General features: G+C 41.9%; 1 protein-coding gene across 1 annotated transcript in view; it reads left to right on the top strand.

Annotated features, from left to right (window-relative positions):
* Positions 1-14,773, top strand: part of LOC118390771 (ephrin type-B receptor 1-like) — a 210,446-nt gene that overhangs the window by 160,013 nt on the left and 35,660 nt on the right. Inside the window, exons 10-11 of the mRNA XM_035781482.1 lie at positions 10,724-10,912; positions 11,482-11,729. Coding sequence (XP_035637375.1) covers positions 10,724-10,912; positions 11,482-11,729 — 437 coding nt within the window. The remainder of the gene's footprint in view (positions 1-10,723; positions 10,913-11,481; positions 11,730-14,773) is intronic.

A 14,773-nucleotide genomic window follows, 5' to 3' on the forward strand; every position in this document is an offset into this window, starting at 1 on the left:
GAACATCTGAATGATTCAGCGGACCACTGGGTGAAAGTGTTGTGGTCAGATGAGACCAAAATTTAGCTCTTTGGCATCAACTCAACTCGCAGTGTTTGGAGGAGGAATGCTGCCTATGACCCCAAGAACATCATCCCCACCGTCAAACACGGAGGTGGAAACATTATGCTTTGGGGGTGTTTTTCTGCTAAGGGGACAGGACAACTTCACCGCATCAAAGGGACGATGGACGGGACCATGTACCGTCAAATCTTGGGTGAGAACCTCCTTCCCTTAGCCAGAGCATTGAAAATGGGTCGTGGATAGGTATTCCAGCATGACAATGACCCAAAACACACAGCCAATGCAACAAAGGAGTGGCTCAAGAAGAAGCACATTAACCTGTAGTGATGCCCAGCCCGTGAACGGGACCGTTATCATCATCAGACACTAATTTGCATAACGCAACGGACATAAATCTTCCTAGAAAATATTCCTATTCATGAAAATCACAAGTGAAATATATTGGAACACAGCTTAGCCTTTTGTTAATCACCCTGTCATCTCAGATTTTCAAAATATGCTTTACAGCCAACGCTAGACAAGCATTTGTGTAAGTTTATCATAGCCTAGCATAGCATCATGCCTTGCTAGCAGCAGGCAAACTTGTCACGGAAATCAGAAAAACAATCAAATTAAATTGTTTACCTTTGATGAACTTCGGATGTTTTCACTCACGAGACTCCCAGGTAGACAGCCAAAGTTCACTTTTTCACAAAATATTATTTTTGTAGGCGAAATAGCTCCGTTTGTTCTTCACGTTTGGCTGAGAAATCGCCCGGAAATTGCAGTCACCACAACGCTGAAAAATATTCCAAATGAGCTCCATAATATCGACAGAAACATGGCAAACGTTGTTTAGAATCCATCCTCAATGTGTTTTTCTAATATCTATTCGATAATATATCCGTCGGGACAATTCCTTTTTCTCTAGGACCAATTGGAGTAATGACTACCTCTGCACTTTACGCCAGAATCTCTCTCGGAGCCACCATGTGACCACATACGCAATGTGCCCCATACGGCTATTCTTCAACAGAAATGCGTAAAACTACGTCACAATGCTGTAGACACCTTGGGGAATACGTAGAAAGCGTAAGCTCGTTGATGGTACATTCACAGCCATATAGGGAGTCATTGGAACGCAGCGCTTTCAAAACCTGGGGCACTTCCGGATTGGATTTTTCTCAGGCTTTCGCCTGCAACATCAGTTCTGTTATACTCACAGACAATATCTTTACAGTTTTGGAAACGTTAGTGTTTTCTATCCAAAGATGTCAATTATATGCATATTCTAGCATCTTTTCCTGACAAAATATCCCGTTTAAAACGGGAACGTTTTTTTCTTCCAAAAATTAAAATACTGCCCCCTAACACCAAGAGGTTAAGGTCCTGGAGTGGCCTAGCCAGTCACCAGACCTTAATCCCATAGAAAATCTGTGGAGTGAGCTGAAGGTTCGAGTTGCCAAAGGTCAGCCTCAAAACCTTAATGACTTGGAGAAGATCTGCACAGAGGAGTGGTACAAAATCCCTCCTGAGATGTGTGCAAATCTGGTGGCCAACAACAAGAAACGTCTGACCTCTGTGATTGCTAACAAGCGTTTTGCCACCAATTACTAAGTCATGTTTTGCAGAGGGGTCAAATACTAATTTCTCTCATTAAAATGCAAATCAATTTATAACTTTTTTGACATGTGTTTTTCTGGATTTTTTTGTTGTTATTCTGACTCTCACTGTTCAAATAAACCTACCATTAAAATTATAGACTGATCATTTCTTTGTCAGTGGGCAAACGTACAAAACCAGCAGGGGATCAAATACTTGTTTCCCTCACTTTAGATGCTATACAATGGTGCCGGATGAGTTGAGATGTCCCAACACAGTGCTTTAGGATGAGATACACCTTGTAAATGTACTCATTAGGAATTTGTATCATGCGCTCTCTCTCTTTCTCTCATTCACTCTCTCTCTCCTTCACACACACACACACACACACACACACACACACACACACACACACACACACACACACACACACACACACACACACACACACACACACACACACACACACACACACACACACACACACACACACACACACACACACACACCTCCTACATACAGTGGGTTCTGGACCAGGGCAGTGGTCAGGGAATAGCGTCTAATGTATGTACAAGTTTCAGTGTTTTACAGCTAAAATGATCAATATTGGATAACATGCTGCCAATCGAGTGCCTACAGGGCCCTGACCTTTCACAGATCAACCTGTTACAATGGATTCTGAATCCGGTCTAATTAAGGGTGGATTTACCAAGAGTCTTGTTGCCCTGTTCAGTTACTCCTCTCTCTCTCTCTCTCTCTCTCTCTCTCTCTCTCTCTCTCTCTCTCTCTCTCTCTCTCTCTCTCTCTCACTCCTCTCTCTCTCACTCCTCTCTCTCTCGCTCTCTCTCACTCCTCTCTCTCTCGCTCTCTCTCGCTCCTCTCTCTCTCGCTCTCTCTCGCTCTCTCTCTCTGTCTCTCTGTCTCTCTCTCTCAGGATTAACAGTCATTCTGTTTGATGGACACTCAGATCAGAGTGAAAGAGAATGTTTACATTTAGTATCTATTATTTCTCTCTGCCATACCCATAAAAAGATGGTGCCACAGCACAGGTGAAGATAAAATATATAAACTGTTTGCTGTTTAAACAAGACATAAAATGATATGTTGCTGATCATAAATTGAATAGATTCTGCACATGTGGTGTGAAAAGATTTGGACGCTGTGCAGATATACCCTTATAATAGTACAGTCAGTGCAGGTTGCCAAGAAACCCATTATGGGATGGTGAGCTGTTTCTCTTCCCCCGGCGCCTGAGTAAATCCTCTCATTTGAGTGTGTTTGGATTCACTTAATTGTCTATTAAATCTGAGTATCCTATTGGTTCAAAGCAATTAGGACTATGTCAGAATGAGCCGATCCTGTTCCATTGAGAACCAAGCCTTGATCCCCACAAGAGCCACAGAATAGATGTTTTCAAGTCAACACGTCTGTTGTCCTTTACTTTCAATAGTTCCATTATTCTTCCATTTTTGTAGTGTAGAATATATGTAGAAAGAGGCAGATATCAGAAAAATCTATAGTTAACCTTGACCTTAAACTGGAAACTTTGGCTGGATTTTCATAATTAAGTTTACTTCATTTTTTTCTCAATCATAAAAGTGAAATGCACATACACATGTAGGGATTGCTTTGCAGGTTCATAGGAAATGTTAAATAACAGTTTGAAAAAACATAGAAGCTATGACGAAGGCTGTGAGGCCAAAATGTTGGCAAAAAATACTGATACTGTGCAAGTGCAGTGTGTGGGATCTAATTTATTTTTCTCTGAATCTTAAAATAGGATGTCTACTGCAGGAGGTGATATTTCCTGGAATTTTTCATCTTAGTGTGTGTTATGACGCTTTTCCCTCTCTTACGTTGCAATGTTTGCTAGGACTTTGTGAGTCACTCTTCTGCTCGGTTACCAGGGACTTTGTCCAACTTGCTTGGAGGTAAAAGAAACCAATCTAATAATTTGGTCAGCAAAATAGCAAGGGGATGTCTGAGGACAGTTTTGATTACAGAAAAACATATCATCACAGTTCAAATGGAGACACCAGTGTGTAAGCACCAACATTCAAGCCAAATCTATTTGTCATTTTGATGCACTGTTAGGCTTGATTTTCCTTTGGCAAATCAGATCACGCCTCCATTTTGCTCCTCCCCTCCTGTAGCCAGAAACTTAAATAAGAAGTACCTGTGGTAAGGACTGTTCAATATTGGTCTGACGAATCAGAATCTTCAAGATTATTTTGATTACGAGTACTGGGAATTGTTCCAGGCTGCCTCTGAGAATGGTATTGACGTATACACTGACTCAGTGACTGAGTTCATCAGGAAGTGCATAGAGGATGTTTTCCCACTCTGATGATTAGAACTTATACATACCAAAAACCGTGGATAAATGGTTGCATTTGCGCAAAACTGAAAGCATGAACCACCGCATTTAACCATGGCAAGGTGACTGGAAACATGGACGTGTATGAACAGACCAGCTATGCACTCCATAAGGCAATCAAAGAGGCAAAACAGTAGTACAGGAACGAAGTGGAGTCGCAATTCAACGGCTCAGACATGAGATGTACAGTGGGGCAAAAAAGTATTTAGTCAGCCACCAATTGTGCAAGTTCTCCCACTTAAAAAGATGAGAGAGACCTGTAATTTTCATCATAGGTACACAAAATCCAGAAAATCACATTGTAGGATTTTTTATTAATTTATTTGCAAAATATGGTGGAAAATAAGTATTTGGTCAATAACAAAAGTTTATCTCAATACTTTGTTATATACCCTTTGTTGTTAATGACAGAGGTCAAACGTTTTCTGTAAGTCTTCACAAGGTTTTTTCACACACTGTTGCTGGTATTTTGGCCCATTCCTCCATGCAGATCTCCTCTAGAGCAGTGAAGTTTTGGGGCTGTTGCTGGGCAACACGGACTTTCAACTCCCTCCAAAGATTTTCTATGGGGTTGAGATCTGGAGACTGGCTAGGCCCCTCCAGGACCTTGAAATGCTTCTTACGAAGCCACTCATTCGTTGCCTAGGCGGTGTGTTTGGGATCATTGTCATGCTGAAAGACCCAGCCATGTTTCATCTTCAATGCCCTTGCTGAAGGAAGGAGGTTTTCACTCAAAATCTCACGATACATGGCCCCATTCATTCTTTCCTTTACACAAATCAGTCGTCCTGGTCCCTTTGCAGAAAAACAGCCCCAAAGCATGATGTTTTCACCCCCATGCTTCACAGTAGGTATGGTGTTCTTTGATGCAACTCAGCATTCTTTGTCCTCCAAACACGACGAGTTGAGTTTTTCCCAAAAAGTTATATTTTGGTTTCATCTGACCATACGACATTCTCCCAATCTTCTTCTGGATCATCCAAATGCTCTCTAGCAAACTTCAGACGGGCCTGGACATGTACTGGCTTAAGCAGGGGGACACGTCTGGCACTGCAGGATTTGAGTCCCTGGCGGCTTAGTGCGTTACTGATGGTAGGCTTTGTTACTTTGGTCCCAGCTCTCTGCAGGTCATTCACTAGGTCCCCCCGTGTGGTTCTGGGATTTTTGCTCACCGTTCTTGTGATCATTTTGAAAAGAAAAACTTGAGTAAAAGTAAAGATACTGTAATACAAAATGACTCAAGTAAAAGTGAAAGTAGCCCAGTAAAATACTACTTCAGTAAAAGTCTATCAGATTTTAAATGTACTTAAATACAGTGGTGGAAAAAGTACTACATTTTCATACTTGAGTAAAAGTTCAAAGTTAAGGTAAATACTATACATCAAATTCCTTATATTTAGCAAACCAGGCGGCACAATTTCCTTTTTTATGACTTTTTTTTGACAGCCAAGGACACACTCCAACACTCCAACATAATTTACAACGGAAGCATTTATGTTTAGTGAGTCCACCAGATCAGAGGCAGTAGGGATGACCAGGGACGTTCTCTTGATAAGTGTGTAAATTTGACCTTTTTCCTGTACTGCTAAGCATTCAAATTGTAACTAGTACTTTGGGTGTCTGCGGAAAATGTATGGAGTAAAAAGTAAAAGTTGGCAAAAATATTAATAGTAAACTAAAACACTGTAGTGGTCTTGGTGTAGCTGGTGCAGAGGAGTCAGGCGCAGGACAGCAGAAATGAGTAACACAAGTAACTTTACTCATATATTCTAAATAACATGTCGTAATACCGAGCCCACATAAACGGACCGAACATACATAAAACGCACAGAAATCATGGGGAAAACAGAGGGTTAAATAATGAACATGTAACTGGGGAATTGAAACCAGGTGTGTAAAACAAAGACAAAACAAATGGAAAATGAAAAGTGGATCGGCGATGGCTAGAAGGAAGTCTTGACAAATACAGATACCCCAAAAGATAACTTAAGTAATACTTTCAAGTATTTTACACAAATGCTGCTCAGTATAGTGAAGAGAGGAGTGTCTTAGTTGTGTATTTCTTTGCTTGTATGTGTGTGTGGGGGGGGCAGGCCTTGTCAAAGAGGTTGGGCTTTAGGAGGGACTGAAAGGCAGTGATGGCCTCTGAATCATGGATGGCTGGAGGGAGATTCAGAGCCTAGGAGCAACCGTGGAGAAGGCCCTGTCACTGAAGCTCTGGAGCTTCGACCTGGGGATAATAAGGTGGAATGGAGTGTGCGTGTTGCTTGGTAGGGGAAAAAGAGGTCTGAGAGGTAAGTAGGGGGCAAGGTGGTGAAGGCTTTGTAGTTTAGAAGGAGGATCTTGTAATCAATGCGTTGGGAGACAGTGGAGTTCACGGAGGACAGGGGTGATGTGCTGCCAGGTCTTAGTGTGGATGAGGAGTCGAACTGCAGAATTGTAACCATCCATTTGGAGATTATGGTGGGAGCTTGAGTTGATGCAGGAGAGAAGTGAGTTGCAGTAGTCAAGATGGAAGGAGATTAACTTGTTATGGCTGCAATCCCACTAACGGGATAAGTGTCATCAACAACTGCTGAATAGCATAGCGCTACATTCAATAAATATTACTGAAAATAGTAATATTCATGAAATCACAAGTGCAATATAGGAAAACACAGCTTAGCCTTTTGTTAATCCACCTGTCGTGTCAGATTTTGAAATTATGCTTTACAGCGAAAGCAATCCAAGCGTTTGTTTACGTTTATCGATCGCACGACAAAACATTAAGTACACTTAGCATCTGGTAGCTTGGTCACGAAAATCAGAAAAGCAATCAAATTAATCGTTTACCTTTGATCTTCAGATGTTTTCACTCACGAGAATCCCAGTTACACAACAAATGGTCCTTTTGTTCCATAAAGATTGTTTTTATATCCAAAATACCTCCGTTTGTTTGGCACGTTATGTTCAGAAATGCACAGGAAAGAGCGATCACGACAACGCAGACGAAAATTCCAAATAGTTTCCATAATGTCCACAGAAACATGTTAAACGTTTTTATAATCAATCCTCAGGTTGTTTTTAAAATATATAATCGATAATATATCAACCGCAAATGTCTTTCACAGTAGGAGAGGGAAAAGCAATACCTATCCAAACTCTGTTGCGTGAGCAAAACTCATGTGACCACTTGATACGATGTTATTGTTCTGGCTCATTTGTCAAAATAAAAGCCTGAAACCATGTCTGAAGACTGTTGACACCTTGAGGAAGCGATAGGAAAAGGAATCTGGTTCATATCCCTTTAAATCCAGCAAAGGGAGGCTATGGAACATGGAGTTTTCAAAATAGAAGCCACTTCCTATTTTGATTTTCCTCAGGGTTTCGCCTCTAATATCAGTTCAATATTTTGACAGTTTTTGGAAACTTTAGAGTGTTTCTATCCAATACTACTAATAATATGCATATATTAGCAACTGAGACTGAGGAGCTGGCCGTTTAGAATGGGCAACTTTTCATCTAAGCTACTCACTACTGCCCCTGCAGCCATAAAAAGTTAATGCATGTTTGAGGGTTTTAGCGGATTCAGCCCAACGCATCACCAGGGGCACACCGCCTGCCCTCAAGGACATCTACAGCATCCAGTTTCACAGGAAGGCCGAAGAAGATCTTCAAGGACCTCAGCAGTCTGAGCCACGGCCTGTTCATCTAGAAGGCGGAGACAGTACAGGTCCATCAAAGCTGGGCAGAGAGACTGAAAAAACTACTTTCATCTCCAGGCCATCAGACTGTTAAATAGTCACCGCTGGCCGTCCTCTGCCCAGTACCCTGTCCTGAACTTAGTCACTGTCACTAGCCGGCTACCGTCTGGCATTCTACCCTGCGCCTTAGAGACTGCTGGCCTATGTACATAATCATTGAACACTGGTCACTAACTATGTTTACATACTGTTTTACATGCTTCATATATACAGTGTATTCGGAAAGTATTCAGACCCCTTCACTTTTTCCACATTTTGATACGTTACAGCCTTGTTTTAAAATTAATTAAATACATTTTTTCCTCATCAATCTACACATAATACACCATAATGACTAAGCAAAAACAGGTTTTTAGATTTCTTTGCAAATGTATTACAAATAAAAAAACAGAAATACCTAAATAAGTATTCAGACCCTTTGCTATGAGACTCAAAATTGAGCTCAGGTGCATTCTGTTTCGATTGATCATCCTTGATTGGAGTCCATCTGTGCTAAATTAAATTGATTGGACATGATTTGGAAAGACACACACCTGTCTATATGAGGTCTCACAATTAACAGTGCATGTCAGAGTGAAAATCAAGCCATGAGGTTGAAGGAATTGTCCGTAGAGCTCCGAGACAAGATTTTTTTGTGGAGTCACAGATCTGGGGAAGGGTACCAAAACATTTCTGCAGCATTGAAGGTCCCCAAGAACACAGTGGCCTCCATCATTCTTAAATGAAAGAAGTTTGGAACCACCAACTCTTGCTAGAGCTGGCCGCCCAGCCAGACTGAGCATTCGGGGGAGAAGGGCCTTGGTCAGGGAGGTGACCAAGAACCCAATGGTCACTCTGACAGAGCTCCAGAGTTCCTCTGTGGAGATGAGAGAACCTTCCAGAAGGACAATCATCTCTGTAGCACTCCACAAATCAGGCCTTTATTGTAGAGTGGCCAGACGTAAGCCACTCCTCAGTAAAAGGCACATGACAGCCCATTTGGAGTTTTCCAAAAGTCACCTAAAGGATTCTCAGACCATCAGAAACAAGATTCTCTGGTCTTATGAAACCAAGATTGAACCCTCTGTCAAACATCACATCTGGAGGAAACCTGGCACCATCCCTATGGTGAAGCATGGTGGTGGAAGCATCATGCTGTGGAGATGTTTTTCAGCGGCAGGGACTGGGAGACTAGTCAGGATTGAGGGAAAGATGAACGGAACAAAGTACAGAGAGATCCTTGATGAAAACCTGCTCCAGAGCGCTCAGGACCTCACACTGGGGCGAAGGTTCACCTTCCAACAGGACAATGACCCTAATCACACAGCCAAGACAACCCAGGAGTGGCTTCGGGACAAGTGTCTGAATGCCCTTAAGAGGCTCAAACAGAGCCCAGACTTGAACCTGATCGAACATCTCTGGAGAGACCTGAAAATAGCTGTGCAGCGATACTCCCCATCCAACCTGACAGAGCTTGAGAGGATCTGCAGAAAATAATGGGAGAAACTCCCCAAATACAGGTCTTCCAAGCTTGTAGCGTGATACCCAAGAAGACACAATTGAGAGCATCCTGTCCACCCGAGCCACTGCCTGTTCACCCCGCTATCATCCAGAAGGCGAGGTCAGTACAGGTGCATCAAAGCTGGGACCAAAAGACTGAAAACAGCTTCTATCTCAAGGCCACCAGACAGTTAAATAGTAATCACTAGCACATTAGAGGCTGCTGTCTATATACATAGACTTGAAATTACTGGCCACTTAAATAAATGGAACACTAGTCACTTTAATAATGTTTTCATATCTTGCTTTACTCATCTCTTATATACTGTATTCTATGCTATTCAACTGTATCTTGGTCTATGCTGCTCTGACATTGCTCGTCCACATATATTCTTAATTCCATTCCTTTGTTAAATATTACTGCACTGTTGGAGTTAGAAACACAGGCATTTTGCTACACCCGCAGTAACATCTGCTATACATGCGTATGTGACCAATAAAATTGTATTTTACTTGACATGAGTCTGTCAAAGGTGCCAAAGGTGCTTCAACAAAGTACTGAGTAAAGGGTCTTATGTAAATGTGATATTTAAGCAAACATTTCTTAAAACCTGTTTTTGTTTCATCATTATGGGGTATTGTGTGTAGATTGATGAGGATCTTTAAAAAAAAAAATCAATTTTAGAACAAGGCTGTAACAAAATGTTGGAAATAGTCAAAGGGTCTGAATACTTTCCGAATGCACTGTATATACTGTATTCTAGTCAAGGCTCATCCTATATAATTACTGTGGAACGCTTTCAACACCTTGTAGAGTCCATGCCCCAACAAATTGAGGCTGTTCTGAGGGCAGGGGGGGGGTGTATTGTTTTGTATTTTTAGGTATTACTGCCTAGTTGGAGCTAGAAACATAAGCATTTCACTGCACCTGCATAACATCTGCAAAATATGTGTACCCAGCCAATAACATTTGATTTTATTAATGTTAGGGCCTCATAAAATTGGTTCCAGGACAACAGTCAGGATCGACTCTTCAGTCTAAAAAACACATTTATGCCCATTCACACACATGCACACTTGCCATATTATTTTCGTACGGTCTCTCCGTTCTGTAGTTCTCATTTGGCCATTGCTCCGGATGACAGGAGCACTCAGATTCCAAGCTACTATTGTCAGTGACTCACCCGTATCATCTGTACAGAGGGTAATGTGATATTGTGTCATTTTTATCAGTTTATGCTCAGTTCCTGAAGGTGGGATGGAGGAGCCAAGGAAATTGCCTTCCACAGCAATTACGGGAAATAGTTTACATCTCTGTGTGTGTGAGAGCAAGAGAGAGAGTTTGGAAAGAAAAACATGGAGATGACACGCACACACATACTGTACATACATATAGTCACACACGGACAAACACTGATGATATATTTGTTTGAGCTTCCCCGTGCTCATCCTAACCTCTCATCCTCGACCTTTGTTCCAGAACTCTCTCTGAGACCGGACATGTCCAACTGCCCTTCCCCCATGGGATGCCCCACCCACTTCTCTGGCTCACCAGGGATTAAGATCTACATCGATCCCTTCACCTACGAGGACCCCAACGAGGCCGTCCGAGAGTTTGCCAAGGAGATCGACGTGTCTTGTGTGAAGATCGAGGAGGTCATTGGTGCAGGTGACATGGTGGAAATGGAGTACCTCTGCGGCATCCATGAATCTATATCATTTTCTCCTCCACTTTCTCTTTACCTGTACAGTATCCAGGTGTTAGCACAGCTATTCAGTTTTTAAAAAAACACTTTTTCCATCTAATTTGTTTTGCTTTTAGATAGAGAACCATATCCACTTCACAGAGCTCCTCTCTTGACAGAGAGCAAATTTAGCCGCTATCTCAGTAACCGGACCACCTCCATCTATAATTCATGCTGATTTTATCTGTTGGGGACATTTATTTTTTACTTGACTTGACATATTCATGCATTCAGCAAAAGAACGGTCCTCTCACCGGCTGATGTTTGACATCTGCGGACTTGTCAGCACAGCACTTGTCTTATGACCTGAAGCTGGGCTCTATTATCTCTGCGTCTGTCACACATACAGTGTTTTATCTTTATGGGGACTTTTGATTGTACATGTGCTATATGTAATTGAATAGGAAGTTAAAATATATGGCATCAGCTTGCATACATGTAGCTGGCTTTGTAATAAGGTAATCAATCAGTAATCCCATGTCTTTCCCTCCAGGCGAGTTTGGGGAGGTGTATAAGGGTCGTCTGAAGCCGGCTGGGAAGAGGGAGCTGTATGTGGCCATTAAGACCCTGAAGGCGGGCTACGTGGAGAAGCAGAGGCGGGACTTCCTGTCTGAGGCCAGCATCATGGGCCAGTTTGACCACCCCAACATCATCCGACTGGAGGGCGTGGTCACTAAGAGCCGGCCAGTCATGATCATCACAGAGTTTATGGAGAATGGGGCCCTGGACTCCTTCCTGAGGGTGAGAAAGGGAGCACTGCTTTGTTATTATGTTTTAACCTACTCTGTTCAGAACACCACCCTGGGCACAGCTTTCACTTAATAGGGCCACTGTGTGGTTTGATACAGTGCCTTCAGAAAGTATTCACACCCATTGACTTTTTCCACATTTTGTTGTGTTACAAAGTGGGATTAAAATGGATTTAATTGTTATTTTTTGTCAACAATAGACACAAACTTCTCTGTAATTGCAACGGCTTTTGTCGTCGGATGAGGAAGAGTAGTCGGACCAAAGCGCAGCATGGCAAGTGTTCAAGTTTGTTTATTGAACTGAACACTGATACAAAATAACCAGAGAATAAATTAAACAGAAACAGTCCCGTAAGGTGCAAACACTAAACAGAAAATAACTACCCACAGAACCCATGTGGGAAAATGCTACCTAAGTACGGTTCCCAATCAGAGACAACGATAGACAGCTGTCCCTGATTGAGAACCATACCTGGCCAAAACAAAGCAATACAAATCATAGAAAAATCACACCCTGACCAAACCAAAATAGAGACATAAAAGCTCTCTATGGTCAGGGCGTGACAGTAATGTCAAAGTGGAAGAAAATGATTATAAATTGTTTCAATTGTTCAATTGGAAAATAAAACACTAATATATCTTGATTAGATAAGTATTCAACCCCCTGACTCAATACATGTTATAATCACGTTTGGCAGCAATTACAGCTGTGAGTCTTGCCATTGATTTTCAAGCAGATTTGAAGTCAAAACTGTAACTAATCCACTCAGGAACATTCCATTGTGTCTTGGTAAATATCTCCAGTGTATACAGTGGGGCAAAAAAAGTATTTAGTCAGCCACCAATTGTGCAAGTTCTCCCACTTAAAAAGATGAGAGGCCTGTAATTTTCATCATAGGTACACTTCAACCATGACAGACAAAATGAGAAGAAAGAAATCCAGAAAATCACATTGTAGGATTTTTTATGAATTTATTTGCAAATGATGGTGGAAAATAAGTATTTGGTCACCTACAAACAAGCAAGATTTCTGGCTCTCACAGACCTGTAACTTCTTCTTTAAGAGGCTCCTCTGTCCTCCACTCGTTACCTGTATTAATGGCACCTGTTTGAACTTGTTATCAGTATAAAAGACACCTGTCTACAACCTCAAACAGTCACACTCCAAACTCCACTATGGCCAAGACCAAAGAGCTGTCAAAGGACACCAGAAACAAAATTGTAGACCTGCACCAGGCTGGGAAGACTGAATCTGTAATAGGTAAGCAGCTTGGTTTGAAGAAATCAACTGTGGGAGCAATTATTAGGAAATGGAAGACATACAAGAACACTGATAATCTCTCTCGATCTGGGGCTCCACGCAAGATCTCACACTGTGGGGTCAAAATGATCACAAGAATGGTGAGCAAAAATCCCAGAACCCCACGAGGGGACCTAGTGAATGACCTGCAGAGAGCTGGGAACAAAGTAACAAAGCCTACCATCAGTAACACACTACACCGCCAGGGACTCAAATCCTGCAGTGCCAGACGTGTCCCCCTGCTTAAGCCAGTACATGTCCAGGCCCGTCTGAAGTTTGCTAGAGAGCATTTGGATAATCCAGAAGAAGATTGGGAGAATGTCATATGGTCAGATCAAACCAAAATAGAACATCTTGGTAAAAACTGAACTCGTTGTGTTTGGAGGACAAAGAATGCTGAGTTGCATCCAAAGAACACCATACCTACTGTGAAGCATGGGGGTGGAAACATCATGCTTTGGGGCTGTTTTTCTGCAAAGGGACCAGGACGACTGATACATGTAAACGAAAGAATGAATGGGGCCATGTATTGTGAGATTTTGAATGAAAACCTCCTTCCATCAGCAAGGGCATTGAAAATGAAACGTGGCTGGGTCTTTCAGCATGACAATGATCCCAAACACCGCCTGGGCAACAAATGAGTGGCTTCGTAAGAAGCATTTCAAGGTCCTGGAGTGGCGTAACCAGTCTCCAGATCTCAACCCCATAGAAAATCTTTGGAAGGAGTTCAAAGTCCATGTTGCCCAGCAACAGCCCCAAAACATCACTGCTCTAGAGGAGATCTGCATGGAGGAATGGGCCAAAATACCAGCAACAGTGTGTGAAATCCTTGTGAAGACTTACAGAAAAGGTTTGACCTCTGTCATTGCCAACAAAGGGTATGTAACAAAGTATTGAGATAAACTTTTGTTATTGACCAAATACCTATTTTCCACCATAATTTGCAATAAAATTCAAATTAATTACTTAAAAATCATACAATGTGATTTTCTGGATTTTTGTTTTAGATTCCGTCTCTCACAGTTGAATTGTACCTATGATAAAAATTACAGACCTCTACATGCTTTGTAAGTAAGAAAACCTGCAAAATCGTCAGTGTATCAAATACTTGTTCTCCCCACTGTACTTATAAGTATATCACTTATAAGTATATAAAAAAGGCACTTCATATGCATCATATTGATCGATCAGCTGAAGCTTTTATAGTTAATTTGACAGTCTTACACAAACAGTGAAGTATGATTGTTGAGAATAGCTGGGACAAGGATTATGACAATGGAGATGTAAAGCTATCTGGAGGATAAAGGTTTTTCGATATAGCAGGGAATTGAGATCTGATAAACAACCTTGGCATGAATTGGAAAAAGAATCTAAAGCTTGTGTGTGTAAGCATGATTTCTATTTATCAATAACATTTGATTTATCCTAATGTAATTCATGAGATTAACGTAAATGCAATTGTTCCACCCAGAGCTCTTTGAGGCAATGTAGCTAATATATTCACAGTGCCCTGATTCAAAGTGCCAGCCTGGCACAGTTTAGTGCTTCTTCTAACTCCTTGGAAACAGAGAACATGGAACCCAATCAATACGTGGCCTAGTTTTCTAATCCCCTCAACCTGTTTCCTCCTCTCTTTGATCCTGGGCTCGTTTGAAGCGGGGCTTTGAACACCCCTTTGATGTCCGCTCCCTCACCAGGCCCCTCTTCCGAGCCACCGCACTTGACTCCCGCAGCCA

This window comes from Oncorhynchus keta, chromosome 1 (genome assembly GCF_023373465.1).
Source record: "Oncorhynchus keta strain PuntledgeMale-10-30-2019 chromosome 1, Oket_V2, whole genome shotgun sequence".
Lineage (NCBI taxonomy): Eukaryota > Metazoa > Chordata > Actinopteri > Salmoniformes > Salmonidae > Oncorhynchus > Oncorhynchus keta.